Genomic DNA, 23,818 nt, shown 5'->3' on the forward strand with positions numbered 1-23,818 from the left:
AAGGAGCGAGAGAGAGAGAGGGTGAGCACGTGTGAAGGAGCGAGAGAGAGAGAGAGCGCGCGTACCAGGGCACGAAACCATCGCGGGTGCATGCTCGGGAGTGCCGCTGAAGGGGTTCGCGCGTTTCCGTCCAGGGTACGGAAGGTGAGAGAGCGCGAGAGAAAGTGAGAGAGTGAGAGAGGATCGCGACTAGGGACAGAAGGGGGCAAGGGTAAGGTTACCGGGTGACAGAGAGAGCACGAGAGAAAGAGAGTGATTGCGAATAAAACCCAACAGCATGAGTAGGAAAGAACCACTGGGAGTAGAAGAAAGTAAGATTGTGTGGACAGCAGGGCAGGGAAGGGACAGGACTGAGAGACGGCGAGAGGGTGCGGGTGAGGGTGTGCGTGAGTGTGTGTGTGTGTGTGTGTGTGTGTGACGTGGCCAGGAACGCGTTAAGACAGCGGCCCCTCCTGGTCTCATGACCCCGAACGTGCGCTCGCGGTTCGCGCAGCGAGGTAGAACCGGTGTAGCGCCGTCGAAGAGTTAATTTGTACCACAGAGCGAAAAGTTTAATTAAACGATTTCCTTAAACCTAAAAGTTATTGTGTCCCCTTTATTATCTCTCTCCTTAGAAAGAGACAAATCCCGTGCAGACCCCCCCTTCTTTATTACAGCTGCAAAAATCCAGAGGACGAGGGACACCAAGGGGATGGACGGGACGTGTAACATCCGCGGCTTCGATACCCCCCTCCCCCCTTTTCTTTTTTCCTGTTTACAGGTACAGGAGTGCAGAGTAACAGCGGCTTCAAGCAAATATGCAGTCAAAAAAACGCACCATATCTTAGAATAGATAAACAAGGAATGTAGATGGATAAAATGTATTTTCCAATGGAGCTGTTGCATGGCTGCCCAGTTGTAAGATTGTAGTTACACAAGTAGTTTTGTTTCATATTTGCTTTTGATAATTAAAGACTAGTATCAAAATTGATGTAAACCTAGTTTTGCGAACAGTATAAATAAAAAATTAGACAGTTGCTTTACCACTTAAGCTACCAAGGAACTTACAGTGTGAGTAAATGTACGGTTCCTCGGTATATCAAGTGGTAGAGCAACTGTCTAGTAAACTGGAGGTTGTGTGTTTGATCCGCTCCTGGAAGGGGTATTTTTCTCATTCTTGTTTATTAAGAAAATATCTCGAAAAAGAAATTATTTAGTTTATGAATTTATTATATAATTTATCTAGTATTATGAATCTAAAGTATATTGGATATTGAGAAAAGGGCATGTATGGAGGATATAGAGTGCTTGTATTAAAAGTGCTGCCATCTATACATATGCGCCTCTTAATACAATGATTGAGATGTATCAATATTCGCTTGTATACCTATTAATCGTATTAAATTCCTAGTTTACCTACAAGCATTAGAGTCATATACCTACCTTTATTTATTTTAAAAATAAAAAAGACAAATAGAGGGCATTTAAAATTTTTTTTTAAAGATAAAACTTTTCAAATTTTCCGTAAGTTGAAGATGAGTACACTTTTTCTAGATAAGTCTCGAATTATCTGTAAAACGTTCGTACTAACTTAAGTTTGCCAGAAATATTTTTTTCTTTTCAACTCTGCTGTTTTTGGAATTTTTCAGCTAAAAGTATCATAAACTTTTAAAGTTTAAATTGATTTTGGAAACGTTTTTTGAATACAGGAAAATATCCATCATAAATTTTTTTTGGAATGTTAGAAATATGGCTGTTAAACATTTAATTTATAAAAATAAATTTTTTTACTTCTTGACTTTTTGATAACCCTCTTTTATGAATTTTTTGTTGGAACATGTTATTTGTTTTTTTTTTTACAAGTGGGCGATGATTTATTATCATTACCATCCATGTATTCTCCTTAACCTTAACAGTAAAAATATGAAGTGCATAACCTATTACTTCACCTGGCTCGTTACTATATGTTGTTCCGTAAGTGTTTAACATAAAATTAGTATTACAAACATTAATTATATAGAATTTATTTACTCGCGCGCTAGCAATTAACTTTAGTATTTTGTAACCAATAGCGTGTGTACGATGGTCCTGCGTGACCACCAATCATAGCGCTCCACGTTTAAGTTACTTTGACTGCTCACGACTGCTCGCCTGTCAGTCCGCACCGATCGCTCGTCCAGTGAACCATAGTGTGGTCACTGTGTACACCTACCAAGTAGACATTTTTTCGAATATATAATTTTAAATAGAAAGAGAAAATGTCTTGTGTAATTCACTCGCGTGACTCAACCAACATCATTTTCAGTTAAATTATATTACTAAAGTAACTGTTCTTTAACTTCGTTCAATATCCTTAAACTAGCGCACATAAAACGTAATTTTATTATTTACCACAGTTTTTCAATTTTTCTCATCAAATGTTGTAATTTCTGCTGTTAATATACTTTATTTTCTTGTTATTTATAAAAAAGTGTGAGTATTAATCTTTAAATAAACCCAAGCAATTGGCTCCCACTTTTTTCCCTCGCAACCGGTTAATCAAATTCATACAGTCCACAATCATTGGGTTTTCACTCCCAAACAGTAAGTGATGTCAAAATTAAGAACTCCAAAAAGCAATATCTTTTTATTGTTTTTATGTAATTCAGTAGTCTTTTTTAAATGTATTTCGTAACAACTTTTTTGAATCGTCATTACAGTTTCCAATATCAAATATTATTTTCTCGACTGTGTAACAAACGAACTACAAGACATTAGATAATACAGACCATAAATACTGTAGGAACATGGAAGATATTGCTGTTAAACTATTTCTAGCTTAGTTAGGCTTGGAACTCATACTCTTAAAAGTACGTGTAAGATTAGTAGGCTACTCTATTACGACACGTTACAAACATCTTGCGCTTTAGATAACTCTGACACTTGAGATTCTTGTCAAATGTAGAATGGCATACAGGTGTGCTATTTACTATCACTACAACAAAATATTATGTAAAACTGCCAAAGCTGACTTATGTGCTGTATATAATCTCACCACAAATGAGTCGCAAAAACACGTCGTCATGGATTTCTTAGCTGATAAAGATTTAAGGTAAAGATATATTTACTTCAACGAAATTATCGAAATTCTCAAGAGTATTACAAAAAAAAAAAAAAAATTTACGACTTTGATAATTTTGTATCCAATTCTGTAAATCAACAATAATGTCTCTGGCTATTTGTTATCAATCAAATTTTTTAATAGGCTTCAATAATATCCAAATAATAACTATACCTAATGCTAGTTAGTTTTTATTAAAAAAAAAATTTTTTTCCTTCACTTTCCTTTTCTGTAAATTTTAAACTTCAGTGTGCTGTCACATTATTTAGTATGTTTATTGAGCCTAAATCTGTAATTTGCAATGTAAGACCTAATTAAGTAGGTTTTGTAAAATTTATTTAAGTAAAGCTTTTTTATCGTCATTACAGTTTTTAACATCAAATATTATTCTCTCATCGGTACGTGGTGTAACAAACGAACTCTTAGACACTAAATAATACAGACCATATTTGGCGATAGACTGCAATAATAGCAAAATATTGTACGACCCTAAGTATTTGTTCAATTACATCGTGTTTTTAGTATGTTAAATAAAGTCTTATACAATTAGTCGGTAAAGCTGAGTAAGTTGTAGCAGTATTTATAGTTTTTTATATTGTGTAAGTAGTTTGAAGAGTCTAACTACAATGAGTTAATAAACTAATAAACAATTAAACTATAGCTTAGATAACGGTTTCATCATTTATTATTGAATAAATAATGTAAGCATTATAATTACATCCATTGTTTGCACCCCAAGGGAATCGCACACATAGTAATTGAAATACTGCTAAAGACAAATTACAAAAATTTAATTTTTATAGCTGGGATCCAAGAAATATATTCTTTTTATCTTTGTAAAATTCAGAACATAACTTATAGATTACAGAATCTAAAAAAAAAACGAAAATTTTGCTCATACTTATTTACTCTTAATCTTTATAGACGAAATTCATACAGTTGATAACTCCTAACTTAAAAGATATAATAATAAGTAAATAAGCAGTAATTAAAAAAAATGTTTCAGTACAAAAATAAGTTATATTAAGATATATCTTAATCCCAATTAAAAGTATTATAACCTAGTTTTACAAAACTCCGCCAAACAAATTACATTATTGCTCCTGAATACTTTGCTACTTAAATGTGTAGTTTTATAAGAGTTGTCATAAAATCACTGTAATCTTCGAAAGTAAATAATAATAAACCTTAGGAATTTAAAAGTATTCTAAAACTTTTGTATTTATTTATAGAGAATTGATTGATTTTTTAAAAACACATGGTTAATCACTTCTAATGAGAAAATTAAAAAAAAAGTATGAAATGTTAAACTTTCTCCTTACTGCTTAAAGTGGTTCAAGAGGTGCACTCGTGCCGGGATCGTACCTTTTATACTGGATGCTTGAGAAAATCAACTTATTTTAACAATTATAATTTTTTGTCTTTTTAGTTATTTTTTAATTCGTATGCAGTTTTTTAAAATAAGTATATTTATTAAAAAATTTATCGTAAAATAGCGTTCATTCAATAAGGAGCCCGATGACATCCTACCCTATGTACAACACTAACTGTCCAAGCCATGATAAATAGGATAGTGAGTCACTTTTACCTTTACCAAGCCAGATTTTGAAAATGATTAACTGTTCATAGTTGTTGTAAGCTTTTACTGTTAATACCTGAATTAAAATTCGTTCTTACCTTCCAAGATTACTTTTTCAGCAGCGTCCGAAGATTTTACAAACTTTGTAAGAATTTTAATTTATAGTTTAAGCTTTTTTTTTTTAACCATTTTACCATTTTTTATTTATTCGTGCAAAGTAAATGTAGAAAAAGCTCATAAATGTATTATTTTGATTGTAGGATATAAAGACAGACAAAGATGAAGAGTATTGCAGAAAAATTAATGAAGTTCTCAATAATCCCCCCTCACCCGGCTTACAAAGAAGTAATGGAGGAAACCCGGAAGGAAATTTACAAAATTTATTGAACAATATGTCTCAACAACAGTTAATGCAACTATTTGGTGGAGTAGGACAAATTGGAGGTCTTGGAAATTTATTAGGAAGTATGAATCGACCTTTTGCTACCAACCGGGTACCTAATGTAACTAGCTCAAATCCAACCACAAATACAGTAGTACGATCAACTTCATCTTTAACACCCAGCCCACCTACCGTTGTTACTGAAACATCCAAATTAATTGGTAACTAGTTTGGTAAAGAATTAATACTTTATAAAAATCATATTAGTAATTATACTTCATTTGAATTTTTTTTAATTTAAAGGTGCTTCTGAACCTTCACAAGATCTATCAATAGTTATGCCGAATGATAATCCGATTCATCTTAGTGATTTGCAAAACTATTTATCAGAGTTTTCAACGACATCATGTTCAGATTCACCTCAACAAGTAATACGTCTTTTTAATAAATAACTTTCGTATTTCATCTTATAGCTGATGTGTCAAATTTTTTGCTTGTAATGAATTTTTTTTTTTTTTTCGTAGTAAAATATTTTCTTGTAATACTGGGTACAGAAAATTTCCAAAAGCATTCTTCAAAGAATTAGGAATTTATTTAAAAATATTAGGATTCTTAGTGATTGGTAAAATATTAGTTATCTTAAAATTTATGTTATGTAAAAGTAAACTGATAGTGTTTTTCACAGAAAAAATCTAGTTTTAAATGGCTAAAAAGTTTTAATTTAGTATTGCATTTTGTCCAAACATGTTAATTTTTTATCAGGCAATTAGTTTTTTGTGAAATATATTAAATTAATGTTCATAGCCTCACTAAACATCTTTTTTTTTATTTGTAGTATATACAGAGATAAAATTAAGATCTTTTATGGTACCGTGGTTGGTATACTACCCCTCTAGTTTAAGAAATTAAAGAAATCGTGGGTTGAAATATTAGTGAAAAATATTAAGACTTTTCTTCTGTCTTTTTTGGGTAGGATTATTATAGAACCCCGGTTACCGAAAACTAGTTGTCTAATTTTTTAAAACGATTGGTAAATTTTTTTGTATGATATTCTCTAGGACCTCCATGGTATTCTTTTGGAAGAAGTCCAAAATTTTTCACTAAGAGCCATCCTTAGACACACAGAATCAAAGAGAGGAATAAGAAAAAAAAGGAAGTGTGTAAGAGTGAGATAAATATAAAACTTGAATGAGATAAGACGCGTCTAATACAGTACAGCATAATATAACGTCTCAAGGCGATCGATCAGTCTGCATTCATTATTTAAAAAATTGTAAGATTGTGTTTCTGATTTTTGACTCAAAGTAGTTAACACCATTTTTTCATATACCTACGATAACTGGTTATCGCTTCGACTAATTTTACAACATGCTACAAGATTGACAGTATAGTATAAGGATCCCATGCACATTTATTTGCAAAGTTTTTACGTGTTCCATATCCCTAACTTTACCGTACTTGTTTTTTTTCTCCCCTCATTATATTTTTTCTTTTCCTAAAGTATGCGATTTTGTCATATGGGTCCCTTGCAAAGTTCGTTTTAGATGATTCGATCATTAATTTTACTGGGCTTATGTACTAGGCACAGCGATCGTCTCAAGCAAACTCTAGCTATTAGCAAGTTTTAATAAAAGGATCTCCTCTAATAAACCATGAAACTCGCTGTACCAACTTTTTTTAAACCGATGATGACTTTGAGCTAGCCAGGTGTTGGCTTTGCTCAAAAAAGAAAACCCCTAGAAGTTCAGATATCACCAAAAATCTGCTGTTCAATATTTCTCGACGGGGTTCGAACCAATAACCCCTTGACTGTCTTCAATTCAGAAGCTAGCACGCTAACTACTAAGACTGTAAAGCTTAACAATAGTTACATATTGTCTAAATATTGTTGTAAAACTTATTTGGACTCCTAATATGTGTACGAAATTTACAATAGTACCTTTGAAATGACAATACTTCCTTATTCTTTTTCGAAGTGTTCTCGTTACTATTTTTTATTTTTTATATATATTGTGATACGCTAGCCGGGGATTACGACTAGCGTATGTGTGTGGGTTTTTACCTTAATCTTTTTAGTTATTTATAGCAACACTAAGTATAATATTATATTTAGATTCTACTAGGGGAAGGGACCGGGATTCAGCTGGCAGTGTACAGTGCTGACTGCAGCAGCATGTAGTGCAATATAGCAAGTATCGTGGACTAGCTTTTTATGACCTATGCAACGGCACAAGTCTGCTGCCACTACAATCAGCACGGCGCATTTCCAATTAAAAATAACACTTTGCGTCTAGTTGTCAACTGTGTGTTTATTAAAATCCACCTAATTACTGAAATATAAGATTCTAGTGGCACATCACGAGGACGCTCCCTATGATGTGGCTTACTAATCTATGTGTTGCTATACGTTAATAACTTCCGTAGGGGTGCTTCGGGTTGACTCTATTTAAACATTTAGGGATGGGTAGTTATGGGAGGACCACTTTCACTCACTGCATGCACAGCACTAAGTAACCTGGTGTCACCTACCAGTTCAATAATTCGGCCCGACTAATTGTCTTGTTCCCGGGGTTGCTGCGTACGTCACGGGCAGCGGAGAGCTTGGGCGACCTGGTTAACGTCGTCGAGGTTGTGTGTTGGCACTAGCTTGCAGTGTTGTGGCTACTTGGTGGCTCGGCAGGCGAGATTCTAACGTTGCCACGTCGTGCAGCACTAGTACCAGTCTCGCAGCAAGCCCAAATGTCCATCCTTGTCTCGCCGCGCAGGCGCAACGTACTCTCTACGGTCTGCCACACACACCACCCGACACTGCCTCACCGGTCGACCACCGCTACCAAGCTATCTCCCAATACACTGACAGCTATCGCTCACGGACCTACAGCCTACTTCCATGATATTTCTCATATACACATTACTAAGGTGCTTTTGTAGGACCATGGGAGGGAGAGTCAAGCCGAGCTCTTAGATTGTTTGTATTATTACGGCCTCCGGGCCCTTGTATCAAAATTTCGCGTGGTATACTTAGTAAGCCACATACACGAGGGAAAGAGAGAGCTATCTTTGAGACGCTTGCCGTTTATTCGCGATGATAAGGGCTCTGTGACGTGCTTATACACACCTTTGATTCGCCACGTCACAATATCTATCTTCCTATGTAATGTAGTCGTAAAAGTTAAAGCGCGGTTTTGCTCCCACCCACCTCCCCCCGCCCCCCTTAGCTCCCCCCAAATAAGGTAGTTATTCTTTCATTTTCTTGCATTTTTCGAGCAATCCTACTTTTTCGGTAGCTCACCCCCGCTCCCCCAACCTCCCTCCTGCCCCCTGCTCCCTCCCGACTCCCCCCCAGCTTCCCCATATATAATGTAAATATATTCGTGAAGCCTTATATATTACCTGTTGCAAGTGGTCTAATTTTCACATATAATTTCATTGGACCATAACAAAAAATTTTGTTACAATTATCTTACTTACGACATTTATTTTAATTACATACTCTAAAATGTCTTTCTTTTTAGGTGCTCTGCTCTTACACAACCTTTTCCACAATTTTGACAAATATTTTTTTTAACATTTTTTTCAGGACTTTTCAAATGTCTCTGTAAGTGATTACATAAATCTGGGTACTAGAAGCTACTGAAATTTGCTTTTTCGATGAAAGAAAAAATTTGCAAGAGACTATAAAAATAGTAATAAATTATAAAATAGTATTTCTGTTACTCTAAAGTTTCATTCTAAATAATATTTTAAATTTTAAATTTGTTTACTAATTCAATTTAGATGAAAACTTTTTTTGGGTTTCTACATCTAGACAATGCAACATATAATTGCGTATAAGAAAATAAAGGCTTTCGAAGGTAAAGTCCTAAAGCACAGAAACTGACCTTGAGATTTATCGATAGTCATAGAAAAAGCTAAGGTAAATGAAAATTGTTTTTTGTACAACATAAATGGTAGTGAAGAAGAATTGCTTGTATTTAGTGTCATTTCTGGAATAAAGACTTTATTTCCTTTTCTTTCACCTGTGATTATTTCAGCTTCGATATTATATTTGAATAATTTTGTGATTCGTAATCTTGTACCATTGCAAAGTCCTTCAGATACGATTAAGTTTGATACTAACATAACAATAGCGTTACTTTTTAAATCCAATTTGTATGGAGAAAGATCTTTTTTAATTCTCTTTGAATATTCTGTATGAAAATGAATATAAAAACTATCGTCTGATTTATTTACTCCTTTGTGAGTTAATCTATCAATATTTTTATACAGTACAAATTTTTCTACCATATTATTCAAAATTTTTTCGTTCAAACTATATGTAATCATTGTAAGATGTTAATATAGCTTTACTTATGAAAAGATCATCATTATTGTTGAAAATTTTAGAACACATGTCATTTGTTTTCCATGTCTAAGTAATTCTAAAAGATTCAACTTCGCCTTCTCCTATATCCAGTAGCAATGAAAAAATTTTTTGATCAATCAGACGTACATTATTTTTTAAATAAAAAATATTAAACAAAGGCCAAAAATTAGAAAATTTTATGGTATCTTAAACAAAAGCAATTTTGCTTCCATTTTTTACAACCGGGAGAATTTAACGCAATCTCCACCGAAAATTATTATTTTATTTCCAAAAGGTTTATCACTACTAGATGAATCTTTTAGAGTCCTATCAACGATTTGTAACGCTTTTTTCGGTATCATAGAAGCTTCATCCCGAATAATAACTTCTACATTACGTAATTTTTGTTTATCTGGCTTAAACTGAAAGAATGCACTTTCTTAGTTCACAAATAGTGCTTAAGTCTAAAGGAAGTCTGAAAGTTCTGTAACTGGTCATTCCCTTTGGAAGCAGAATAGAAGCAATACCTGTCCAAGCCATTTTAAGAATTTTTTTTCAATTGATATAAAATAATAAATTAATGTTTTGTATAGAAATGTTTTTCCAGATCCACTAGGACCACCAAAAAAATAAAATATGTCTCCCAAATTTTATTATTTTTTAAAAAATTACATGTTGACCATGACTACGTTGTGAAAACATTTCATAAAAATTATCCTTTTATCATTGTCAGGATCGATTATTTTTTTGTCGTTTCTGTTGGTTCTGGTAAACTGAAATCTTTACAAGACATATTAAATACTTCGTTCGATTGTAAAAGAGCTTTATATTGATCATCTCTACAATCTTTAAAAAAAATTTTTTTGTATTTTTTCTGAATAGTATTACCAAAAAAATTTTCAGACATAATAAACTATGCAAAAAAATTTCGTAGTTGAAAAGGCAGCATAACTTTACATGCTTCTTCAAAAATTATATCGTTTTAAAAATCGTGTTCTACTAATCCCAAAGAAATAGCTGTTTTTAGTCAGGAGAAATATAAAGTGATTGTTAAAAATTCATGTAATGAACTATGATCAATATACATTTTTTACACTTATAAATTTTGAGTAACAATTAATATAATTCGGGTTTTTTTCTATACTTCATAAATCTAATTTGCAATTACGGGGGTTGGTGCGCAGAGGGCGCAGGGGGCATATATAGTTATAAGAGTTTAGAAATATTTATCGACACATACAGGATAGACAGCTCATTTAAAAAAGGGAGCCACTAGAAGAAATAATAAAGCTCACCAACAAAAATTCAAGGGCACATCTCTCTGTCTAGGTAAACTTTACCACTTTTATTCGAAATTAGCAGCTTGTTCTTTATATTGTCTGAAAAGCAGATCAGTAATCATTCCCCACCATAAAAAATTTATTTCCGAGAATTTTCGTAAAATGCCATAGCCTTCCAAATTCTGTAAAATATACTTCAATATATTATTTATACTAACAATTAATTTTATCTAGTAAATACTTAATAATAAATTTTCTACGCTGGGAAATTATTACTGGTCTGCTTTTAACGAAATATAAAGAACAAGCTGCTTATTTCAAATAAAAGTGGTTAAGTTTATATAGACAGAGATGTGCCCTTGACTTTTTGTTTGTGAGCTTTATTATTTCTTCTAGTGGCTCCCTTTTTCAAATAAGCTGTCAATCCTGTATGTGTCAATAGATATTTCTAAGCTCTTATAACTATGTATGCCCCCTGTGTGCTCTACGCACTAATCCCCGTAGTTGCAATTAAGATTTACAAAGTATAGAAAAAAATCCGAATTATATCAATTGTTACTTAAAATTTATAAAAGTAACAAATGTATACTGATCATAATTAATAACATGAATTTTTAACAATCACTTTTTATTTTCCCCGACTAATAACAGCTATTTTTATGGGGTAAGTAGAACATGATTTCCAAAACGATATAATTTTTGAAGAAGCATACATCGTTATGCTGCCTTTTTAACTACGAAAATTTTTCACATGATTTATTATGTCTGAAAATTTTTTTGGTAATATTATTTGGAACAAATACAAGGATTTTTTCATTAAAGATTGTTAAGATAATTAAAATAAAGCTCTTTTACATTTAAACAAAATTTTTAATTCTGAGAATATGTCTTGTAATGATTTCGCTTTACTAGAACTAACAGAAACGATGAAAAAAAATATTGATTCAGACAATGATGAAAGAATATTTTGTAAACATAAACTCCATGAAATATTTTCACAACTCAATCATGATCAACGTCGAATTTTTCAAAAAATAATAAAATTGAAAAAAAAAATTTTTTTTTATCGATGGTCCTGGTGAATCTGAAAAAACTTTTCTATACAAAACATTAATTCATTATGTCATATCAATTGAATGGAAAGTTCTTACAATGGCTTCGACAGGTATTGCTTGTATTCTGCTTGTAAAGAGAATGACTACTTACAGAATTTTCAGATTTCCTTCAGACTTAAGCACTATAGAAAGTGCATTCTTTTAGTTTAAGCCAGATAAACAAAAATTACGTAACGTAGAAGTAATTATTTGGGATGAAACTTCTATGATACCGAAAAAAGCGTTACAAATCGATGATAGGTGTGCAACATCAGTAAAATTACACTGATGTAAATAGAAGATTTAGTTTATGAGATTTGAAATCTCGCGCTTTAGGATATTCTCTTACCTATAAGGGCCAATCGTAAGCGTGCGCGCGTCTATTAATATACCAATAGACTCTGTTTATACTTACCTTTGTCCAGCAGCTTGCTGCTGCTGCGGTTATCATTAGTCAGCCTTAAACGCCCTTTTCTTTAAGTCACTTTGCGCTCATGTTATAATTTTCACGTGTATCGTTTTATGTTATATTATTGTAACGAAAACAATTCACAATTAAGGTTGACACGTAATTTCTCAGTTTGACTCAAAATTCAGTTCTGCCTTTTTTTATTTTGCATGTAAGCAAGTATTATGACTTGTTAAAGTAGAATTAAATAGAGAGATTGTTTTTTATAATAAATGGCTAAAGTGTTTAAAGTGTGTTGTGCATTTATCATAGTGTCCTTTTATTACATCCTTTTTCACGCTCCCTCAAATCCGGCGTGCGATATAGAAAAATATAAAGTCCACTAACTTACTGAGTTCGATTTCGAACAATAGGACTTTAAAAGATTTATCTAGTAGTGATAAACCTTTTGGAAATAAAATAATTATTTTCGGTGGAGATTGCGTTAAATTCTATCGGTAGTTAAAAACGGAAGCAAAATTACTACTGTTTAAGAAACCATGAAATTTTTCAATTTTTGCCTTTATTTAATATTTTTTATCTAAAAAATAATATACGTTCAATTGATAAAAAATTTTCTTCATTGCTACTGGATATAGGAGAAGGCAAAATTAAAACTTTTATAATTCCTCAGACATAGACAACAAATGATATATGTTTTTTAATTTTCAATAATAATGTTAATTCTTTTATAAGTTGAGGTATATTAACATCTCACAATGAATACACTCACTTTTTAAACAAAAAAATTTTTAATAATATGGTAGGAACAATAGTTTTGTACTATAGTATTAATAAAGCAACTCACGAAGGAGTAGATAAATAAGACGATAATATTTATACTAATTTCTCTACAGAATAATTAAATAGTAGTTAAGATGGTCTTTTTTCACATGAATAAGATTTAAAAATCAACGCTATTGTTATGTTAATACAAAACTTAAACATATCTAAAGGACTCTGCAATGGTACAAGATTACGAATTACAAAATTATTTAAATACAACATCGAAGCTGGAATAATCTCAGGTAAAAAAAAAGGAAATTAAGTCTTCAGTCTAAGTATAACACTTAACACAAACAATTCGTTTTGACTACCATTTATATTGTACAGAAAACGATTTCCATTTATCTTAACTCTTCCTTTGGCTATTAATAAATCTTAAGGTCAATGTTTTGATGCCTTAGGGTTATACTTTAGAAAACCATTATTTTCTAATGGGCAATTATATGTTGCACTGTCTAAATAATAAAACCAAAAAAAAATTTTTATACCAATTGAATCAGAAAACAAATTTGAAATTAAAAATATTGCTTGGAATAAAATTTTAAAGTAACAAAAAAACTATACTATAGTTCATTACTATTTTTATACTCTCTTGCAAATTTTATCTCTCATCAAAAAAGTAAATTTCAGTACCGTCTAGTACCCAGATTTATGTAATCATAAACAATTCGTTTTTTGGAATTTGTTTTTAGATACACCATCATGGATGCAAAATTTTATCAGTGAGATATATGTAACTCAAACTTTTCAAATTAAGAGTGTCTATCATCGCACGAAAAAATTCACAAAAAAAAATTTTTTGTATGTGATTTGTGTGGCATTATAATATTAAACAAGAAAAACTATTTGCGTCAGACAAAGGAATGCCAAAACATTGAAAAAAATTTTAAAAGTATTAATTGCGAAAAAAGTTTAAAAAGAAATCATCACTTACAGAGACATTTTAAAAGTCATCAAAAAAACGTTCAAAAAATATTTGTCAAAATTGTGAGAAAGGTTGTGTAAGAGCAGAGCACCTAAAAAGACATTTTAGAGTATGTTATAAAAACAAACATCGTAAGTAAGATAATTGTAACAAAAATTTTTGTTATGGTCAAATAAAATTATATGTGAAAATCAGACCACTTGTAACAGTTGATATATAAGGCTTTACGAATATATTTACATTATACATGGTTGAGCGGGGGGGGGAGCGGGGGGAGCTAGCAAAAAAGCAGGATTACTCGAAAAATGCAAGAAAATAAAAGAATAACTAACTTATTTGGGGGTAGATGAGGGGGAGCTGGGCGGGAGGTGTGGGGGAGCAAAACCTTGCTCTCACTCTTACGACCATGTAATATAGGAAGATATATATAGAAAACCGTTGATCTAAATGTTTAAAGTAAAAAATGAAATATTTGCAGCAAGTTGTTAATACCAGATACCTTTTTATTAAATAAAGCAATTAATTTAATTGTACATCATGTACTAGCATTAGAAAACGACGAGCTTGTCACTTTTATGTCTGAATGGTTGCCTTTAACACTCATGCTCGTATCATTACACATTGAGAAATGAAGCCTGACGTTTCGTATTCGAAGCTTTTATCTACAATCGTGACCTTTTTTTATGAAATCTCTTTTATTCTACAATATTAGTTAACAATGTTGTATAAGTGAGAACACATATATTTTTTTGTTATAATATAAGATAAAAACTAATTATTTTGGCCTAAACTGGTGATTTCTGTGTCAGGCTTGCAGGCTTTACTTGTACCGTACCATCATTTGAATTACTGTTTGTATTTGTATTGTTGTGGTGACCTTCGGTATTAAAAATATTATTATTTTACGAGTCTAACAATTGTTTAACTGTTATGATTAAAATTTCCATTCGCGTCGTCTATCCTTTCTGTAAAATCTAAAAGTAAATGTTTTGATGTTCTTCGGTTTAAAATCTTCTTTTGATACCTTTGCCTTTTTGGCATTCTTAAAGGCAGTCCGAGAGAATTGAAGTTTCCTTTCTTATCGATTATGTTAATGTATTGTTATAACGACACAACAATATTTAATGAATACCGAGCTATTTCATCTAAAATGTAAGGTGCTTACGAAGATTCTTGACACTTAAAAAATATGTTAGGCCCAAACTTGGCAAGATTCATTGAGAGTACAAAGTGAGAAGGGAAAAATCATATGTTGGGCTAATAAGCTCAAATTAAAGTAGTTCATATTTATCTATAATTATATTAAAAATGACGGCCAAGCTAACTAGAGATTACTCTTATCAAGCTCTTCTAGATAACAGCCTTTAGGCTAAGTGAAAAAATTATTTTACAGTCAAGAAGTTACTTTGATAATACAGTTCAAAAATGTTTTGTAATAAAAAAGTAATAGTCGAGTAATTTAAATAAAATGAATCCAATAATAAATAATCCTTTTAGTTTAGTACCTCCAATTCAATAGCAAAAACATAAAACTGAGGTTACTGACTCTTAAAAATCAAGGCATAAATAAAAAACTAAGAAGTCACGAAAAAGAGTTTATAGTAACACTCATAATAAGTAAGTCTTATAAAGCTTTAACAAGAGGTAAAAAGTTGATAAACAAATGAACAAGCTGAAAGAAGAACTGATTGGACTATCTAAAGATCGAAAGAAGCATGAAAAGAATTTCAAAGCAATAGCTTCTATAATATTAGATAACATGTAAGTAAGAGTATAAAGATTTAAAAGACCAATTCGAAAAAATGGCCCAAAAAATAAGAAAAAGGAAAAAGAAAAAACAATGATGCCATTAAAGGTTAGCAATTTAGTCAAAAAAGGTAAAAAAAAAGGATGAAGGGTATCTAAAGAACAGTTTTGCAGTTTACGTAGAAGTCGTTTCATTGAAGGGGGTTGGTCCAAAGAAAAACGGATATGGCAATGTGGTAGTTGTAAAGCTGCTACCAAAGCTAAAAAAAAAGAGGTGATGAAAAAAAAGTGGACTGAAAAGAGGATTATTAACAGAATACGACACGATTTGGCAGAAGAGAGAAATTTAAAGAGAGGCAGTCTATCGTGCTAAGACATAACGGAAGAAAGGTGCAAAACATAAAAATAGAATACAATAAAATCTTTGTGAAAGGTCACTGCTGAAAGTGGAGCTACAAATAAAGTGATTTTACGTCACCAGAGCTAATAGATAAGAAGCAGAAACAGACGACAAAGATAGGTCGAGTGGTCGGGGTATCCTAGAAATGCTGGTAAAGAAACCACATTACTTCGTAGAAAAATTAAAAGAAGTCATAAGTGTGTCAGTCTAATGAGTAATAGGGCAAGTTGAAATAATATTTAGTGGTAAAACAGTTTCACAGTACTTATAAGTAGTAAAACATGTGAGTGCTCTAAGATTAAGTATAAAAGACAAGCAGTTGAGTTATAGAGATTCTAAGTATGAAATTCATTATGAATTATTACGAAAATTAAATGACAAGTGGAGTAATTTAAGTATATAATTAAAATGCGTTTTGATGTTTAAAGGAATGTCTATTGGTGGCCAATAGCGGCTAGGGTTCCCAGCTTCGAGCAAATCTGCTCACGTGTATCAGTGAAGGATGAACTTAGTTTAAAAATAGTTAGCTTTATATTGTATGTTGGTAGACGAATCGTTGTTAGAATTTCATTTAAAACATATGCAATGCTACATTCCAAAAGTAGTTGCAAAAATATATTTGTTAGCGAGATGGTTCGACTTTCAATGGCACTAAAAAGGGTTGGTGAAATAAATGGTAGTAAAGTAAACGTAAAAATTTATGACTACCCTCAAAGAGTCAATGGTCATATTTTTTGTCGTTCTTCATTCTACATAATGGTAGAAGTCTTTAAAGGCTTATTTGGCAGACCGTGAGTTTGTTCAGGCGTATCTGTCTGGGCTCTTTCCTGTTTTTCCAGCACCCGTTATGTTGGCTATCGCTCGGGTTTGTGTATCTTATTAAATTTGGAAAATTAAATTTCAAGCATTGCTTGATTTATATTTAATTTAGTTATTTATTCCAGAAATGGTTGCTGCTGCTCTGTGATGTCCTTTGGTCAAGGTGTCAGCCTTAATGATGGTGTTGGGTGACATATTACCTGGTAAGGCTTCAGGTGTAGCAAATGTGAAACTATTGATTAATTCAAATAATGATGTTTCTTGAATTTAGGGGCTTGCTCTCTCAAAGATTACTGCTTATCCTGCATATCCAAGAATTAAGTTGGATAAGTTTGCACATTTCAACTTTGCTGATGATATTGGGTAAAATCGCCAAAATTCAGATGCACATAGGCTCAGATTTCTAAATATTTAGCACTCCACGGTATGTAATGAATTATAATTAACCCCGCGTAAGTTTTGGAGAATTGAAAGTTTACCACCCAAACGATATTTAACGACCGATAATGAACAGTATCTAGCGTAGATCTCATCCGGAGAAGGTGGATAGTCACTCATCGGACAATGACGGAACATTTCTGGCCCTAGAAGGTCACCGTTTTTGACTCTGTTTGTGATAAAGCTACTCGTAATAATTGATATTTAAAGATTCCTTTCAACCATTCCGATTTGCTTCTTTGTACTAATGACTTCGCTAGTGCTTTAAAAGTTTGAAATCAGGTTGTTAATTTGCTAGCGGGGGCTGGGTTGAAAATGGCATAAATGGGTCTGCAAAGATTGATCTCTTGTTTTCGACATTGATAATAATAATTATAGTGTAACTTACAGTCCTATTAAGTAATTGTGGTGGAATAAAGATGCTGGATGTGCATTAAAATAATTAATGTTACATGTAGCTCAATTATTTGACCTAATGGATTATGTTTGTCTCTTGTGGTAAAAGAGAAAATTTTCATGCATGATATATGGTTATATCCCAACAATTCAATAACCCTTTCTCACAGGACGACCTTTGTAAGATTTGCCACAATGCTCGATCTTAGAAATTAAGCCAAATAAGTTAAATCGCTGGAGTTAGATGTAGTGTAATCTTTAAGCATTTTGAGGGTTAGTGATTGCTTGATTATTTGCAACTGCTACAGCATTGCACAAAGTAACGACTTCCTGATGTTAATCTTCGTGTTAGTCAGATGGTCTTTCTAAGACAGCCTAATGAGCCTCTTTCACGGTGGAGTTTAACTCCTATTGTTGAGTGCTTTTCATATATATGCGTCCTATATCTAAACTTTTGTTATTATCAATCGATCTGAATGGTCAGGTTCCATCAAAGTCTAATAACTAATCGCATACATCCTTTTGTATTTTACTTATCTCTGATGATATGAATTGTAAGTATCAGTATAATTTTTTCCTTTGAAGACTTTTTTTATTTATTCAGTTTGGAATGGGATATCTCCAAGGACTGAGGCCAATTAATACAAGTGTTCAATTGTTTAACTTTATTAAACTAAGTCCATTTTTACATGTTGATAATTCAGTGAAATGTATTTGAAATTGCGACAATTTGTAGAATATGTGCACATTGCTTTAGAAAAGTTACGTGCAGGGCCAAAAAGTTTAAGCTCCAAGCCAAAAACACAAAAGCCGCGTTTGCCCCGTGTTACATTGCAGTAGAAAATAAATAAGGGAAAAATAATATTAGATAGAAATGTGGTGTGACATTGCTAAATTCATACAAAAATCTAAAATTTGCAAAAAACAAAAATTAGTCCTTACAAAAATTAGAGAACCTATGGTAATAACAGACACATTATCAGAGACATCTTACAAATTCGTAATACATACAGTAGGCCCTTTTCCTCTAACTACATATTGAAATAAGCACATCTGAACAATGCAGTGCTGGCTATTAAAGTTTTTATTGCAGTACCTGTTCCTAATATACTAATACAGAATTATTCTCAGTAATAGATCAAAAAGTTTTATAAACTAAGTAATAACTAAAGTACCAAAAATTTTCGGATATTGGTTAGCTCTCATTAGTACGTACCATTCACAGTCGAATGGTTTATTAAAAAGTCACGCTACGTTGAATTATTACTTAAAAATTAATGCTAAACATAAATTAAAAATAAAATAAGTCCTTCCACAATACATGAACCTACCATTTTAATTTATTCTGCAACAGGCTTTATCCCTTTCGACCACATCTTTCGTAGACAGGCACTTTCTCCAAATCTATTTCCTGATGAAGTCCAACTAGAAACCTACAGCTCATATGCTAGTGACTTTTTCTGCTGTTTATGTACAATTCAAAAAAAGGCTCGTGATAAACTTAATATATCAAAATAAATGACAAAATCACGTTGTGACACTCAGTCACAACCACAAAACTTGAAAGTTGGCATGACAGTCTTTGTGCTTAAAGAGCCCTGGAAAAAAAATTAGATTGATTTTGTAACGGAATTTCTAAAATTAGGAGACACATAGCAGTAATAACGTCATATTAGAGTCAGAAAAGGAAGAAACAATTAACAAATATGTTAAAAAAGTTGAACTTCAATATCTATAAACAAAAGTTGAACACTTTTATGCAGATTGACCCAATCAACATTGTGACTTGAATAACGACTCTCCTGCTCCTGGTAACGCACTCGCTTCATTATTGTCTATAAGTCTATGATTTATGGTAATAATTTTCAGTTTAGTTAAATTGAGAATTTATCTGTAACTAACATTTTTTTTTAGATAATGTTACTAGTAAACTTAATTGCACACCAATACTTTTATAGTGCGATTATATTTTACCTGCCATTATATTTTCTAACTAATCTTGACTCAATCTACATAGGAAAAAGAATTATTGATAATTATAGCGATTAAGGAGTAATATTGTTAGCTCAAATAAAGTATTTGTACAAGTAAAAACGGATATATAAAAGGAGTTTCGCGTGCTTTTAGTATCAACTTTAATTTCGTACAAGAAATCTATGAATTGGTGCAAAAAATTAACTATTTTATGGTGTTCAGTTTTATTAGGCTCGCTGAGTACTAAAGAAATATTTCTGCTAGTCAAAATAGCAAACCAACGAGATACCACACTGATAAACCATGCAGTTTTAAGTTTTTCATCGCTAGGGTTGCTGTTTGTAAAAATTTCCAGGGCAATACTGACATCATCTAACAAAGATTGAATAGAAGCATTTACTCGCATTTAAAAAAATGATTTATACCGTCTAAAAATTCTTCTTGCATTTTAAGTGCTAATTTTAGCTTGTTTTGTTTACAATATTTATGCTTAAAACTCTCGGGAATCCAAAAATATGGTGGTTTACAAATTCAGCTTTAATATTTTTAAAATTATCTGGAGCATCAGCGTTTCAAATTAGTTTTATCTCTCTTACAACAGGATGAGAAATATAATTGACTACTGTGCTTTAACGAAAAACGTTTACACAAAATGCTTGCCAGTTATATTGATTACTACAACTCATATCAGATGTTATTACATGAATTCGTGAGCCCACACTTTCAGCTTTGACCATAATTTCTTAGCAAATTCGTTTTAAACTTTCATCCTTTACTGAATCACCAGTTAAATAAAGTGTGACAGCTTGTTTCTATCGTAAAGCTAGCCCTGCTAACATAAATACAACAGCGTGTGATGCAAGTTCTTCCCGATCGTGTTCCAGAATGGAAGCGTGTCCTATAAATATCTGAGTCAATGCATTGTAACGTCTGCAGCCGAATTCTTAAAAATTTTAAATAACCAGACACATCCACTCTTATGCTTTGTCCTCGCTCTCTACTACTCCTATCCATCTGCATAAACAGTATCGAAAGGGGGAGGCATTCAACGCTTCTTATCACCTTCGAGAAAAAACCGTTTTAAAGAAAACACAACTGCATGCAGCGCTCGTTTATTACTCCAAATAAAATTTTCCGTGAAAACTCAGACGCTATAAACACGCCAACTTGTGGAAAATTCCAAGAGGTGACAAACAACAAATGTTGTTTTTACTCAAGTAAAATGAAGCCACACACTTTGTTCGCTATTGGACCCTCCTTACTCCCGCACTGTAACAAGCAACCCCATGCCACCACTACCGTGTACAACCAAACAGCCCCTTTTCCTCTTTCCTTCCCACTCTTAATAATATTGCCACTGCTAAAAATGTAAATAAAACAATATAATAATTATTGGCAACATTTATACTTAAATTACTATTACTGTTACGTTTAATGTTGTTATAATCATTATTATTTGTATCATCACTTTGCGATTATTAATACTATTGCCACTGCTGGAATTATTACTACAATATTTGCTATTATTTTTATTTTTTTTTATAACTGCTACTGCTAACTATTACTGTGTTCAGCGCTCGCTCTTTTAATAATTAAAGCTACTTGAGTAACAACATCAGTTTTAAGAAACGCCAGATGTGAGAAGAGGCGAGAGAAGGAGGAATATTGTCTCCCCTCTCTCTAGTGTGTTGGATTGGGAAAAGGATTTTTTTAAATTGCAAACCATCACGCTCTCAAACCTGAGTGGCGGCCCCGAATTATGCAAGGGCGTGACCTAGAAACCAAGATTTCTCATTCAATGATCGCTTTCCCGATTCGCACTCAGGATCTCTTCCCAATACCCCAACTATGCGTGTACGAAAGAATGGCACCCCCGAATCGACCCATGCGAACCCGTACACAAGGCCCGAAAACTCCTACACTGACCAGTCTCGATCAATCAGTCCTACCATCCTCGACTCTTCTTTGGTCGAGATCCTCTGCTTAACTCATCTTGGTCAAGTTCCATGTATTGCTGCTCTCAATTGGTGGCACTCTTCCAATTCATCCTAGTTTCCGCCGTCAAAATTATCGGTTGATTCGGGTTGCCACAAGTATTTGCAACCAATAAAAAGTAAAAAAATTTTAACGTAAACCTACCTTTTAAATGTCTACCCACGCACCCATCCTCACGAGCAGCCCTCTTGAACCACTCAGGCTGCTTGTGTTCGTGCGAAGGAGCAAGCGAGTTTATCTGCTCACCAGCACCTTTGCACGGTCTCGCGAGAGTGGCTGGCATGGGATTGCACCTCCTTTACGTACCTTACTGCCTCGCATCGCGGCCTATTTTCGTTTATACAACCGCCCGAACAGGAGAATTAAGTAAAGAAAATCCTTAGAAATAAGCTAAGACTTAATTACTCATTTTATCCATGACAAGCATGCAATCCTGATCCATGTCTTTCAGAAAATAAGAAACTTTTACTCTGAGAAACGTGAAAATGCCTTGCAGAATTCCGCAAACAAATTTAAAATTTTTAAGTTTCCTGGTTAAAGTCCGTACGCACGTAAGAAGCAGATTTTATTATAGCAATTCTTGACACCTGACAGTTTCACATGCAAATCGCAATCGCTACGCAGCGCGCCGTAAAAATTATTTTAACACACTGGCATGGTACTCTCTGTAAAAATTTACTTAAATACTGCAGTTGATCGTCATTGATAATGGTCGAAACAGGTTCTTCCAAATATACTCGACTCACACGTACTTCCATCCTTATGTTTTTCTCCCTAGCAGCATCCAATTTCCGTTTATACAGTAACTTGTCAAGTTTAATAAATAAAAAGGACTGTTAATAAATAAGTCGATCTTTACTTTATTCATAAATAAAAACGTTGTGGCCGTTTCGGTATCACAGTACCTTCTTCAGACGCGTGTACAGCAAGACTGAAATTTGGCCCGAATATTTTATAAGAATTTGTCCTATAATTATATACTATATGAAATTGTAACTTATATTTTCAGAAAGTCATCACACGTTTTTTTCAAAAGACCGTATTATCTACTTTATTTACTTTTAGTTTCTTCCCCCCCCAAAAAAAAAAACTCACAACTGCATGGTTTATCAGTGTGGTATCTCGTTGGTTTGCTATTTTGACAGCAGAAATATTTCTTTAGTACTCAGCGAGCCTAATAAAACTGAACACCATAGAAAATTTAATTTTTTGCACCAATTCATAGATTTATTGTACGAAATTAAAGTTGATACTAAAAGCACGTGGAAGTCCTTTTATATAGCCGTTCTTACTTGTACAATTACTATATTAGAGCTAATAATATTACTCCTCAATCGCTATAATTATCAATTCTTTTTCCTATGTAGATTGAGTCAAGATTGGTTAGAAAATTTATTTCTATCGTCAGATTAAAAGCTTGTGTTTATTGACAATAATGAAGAAAATAGTAAGCATGGATATAAAATGACAGGTAAAGGAACGGCGTTCGTTCAGTGGTAAGCGTGCTTGCTACTGATACAACGCTGTTCAAGGGGTCGTTGGTTCGATTCCCGGTGAGTGCAGATTTTTTCAAAAACTGTTTTCCTCGGAAAAAGTTCCTATGTAACCCTAACTGTTTCGGGGCGGGTTTTTCCGTGGAATTTTTCTTCAGAGTAATTCCAGGGTTTTTTCCTTGCTCCACAGGTCTTTGGGCCTGGGTGAATGCGAAACAGTGTTAGGGCCTAATAGGTAGGGATTAGTGGGCCCGATGCCAGGCAGGGATCGCCGGCCTTACCGGCGAGGAGTGGCCCCTGAAACATGGGGCTTCTCCGGGGATGCTAATTAGCCTGGATCCGATGCTTCGGACCCAGGCTACACAGTGGCGAGTAGACCCGATGCACTTCCCCCCGGTGCAGAGAGTGTCAGCTTAACTGACAAGGTGTGTTACACCGGAGATACTTCCACTGTGCCCATGGTATGATTTGTAACGTATCAGTTAAAGAGAAGATTTGGGGTAAATGGGTGTGGCAATACACCCCCACACATAGGTGGTGAGTGGGTGGCCCCGGCGACTGGGCCAATAGGCTGTCGCGGTAACCCGATATAAAAAAAAAAAAAAAAATATATAATAAAATGACAGGTAAAATACAATC

General features: G+C 33.1%; 1 protein-coding gene across 2 annotated transcripts in view; it reads left to right on the forward strand.

Moving 5' to 3' along the window:
- Positions 1-23,818, forward strand: part of Rpn13 (regulatory particle non-ATPase 13) — a 224,564-nt gene that overhangs the window by 144,381 nt on the left and 56,365 nt on the right. For both annotated transcript variants that reach the window (XM_089589199.1, XM_089589198.1), the window contains 2 exons: positions 4,919-5,261; positions 5,344-5,468. In XM_089589199.1, coding sequence (XP_089445325.1) covers positions 4,919-5,261; positions 5,344-5,468 — 468 coding nt within the window. The remainder of the gene's footprint in view (positions 1-4,918; positions 5,262-5,343; positions 5,469-23,818) is intronic.

This window comes from Copidosoma floridanum, unplaced genomic scaffold (genome assembly GCF_036245765.1).
Source record: "Copidosoma floridanum isolate Cflo_tuat_1 unplaced genomic scaffold, Cflo_Japanese_pri ptg000008l, whole genome shotgun sequence".
NCBI lineage: Eukaryota > Metazoa > Arthropoda > Insecta > Hymenoptera > Encyrtidae > Copidosoma > Copidosoma floridanum.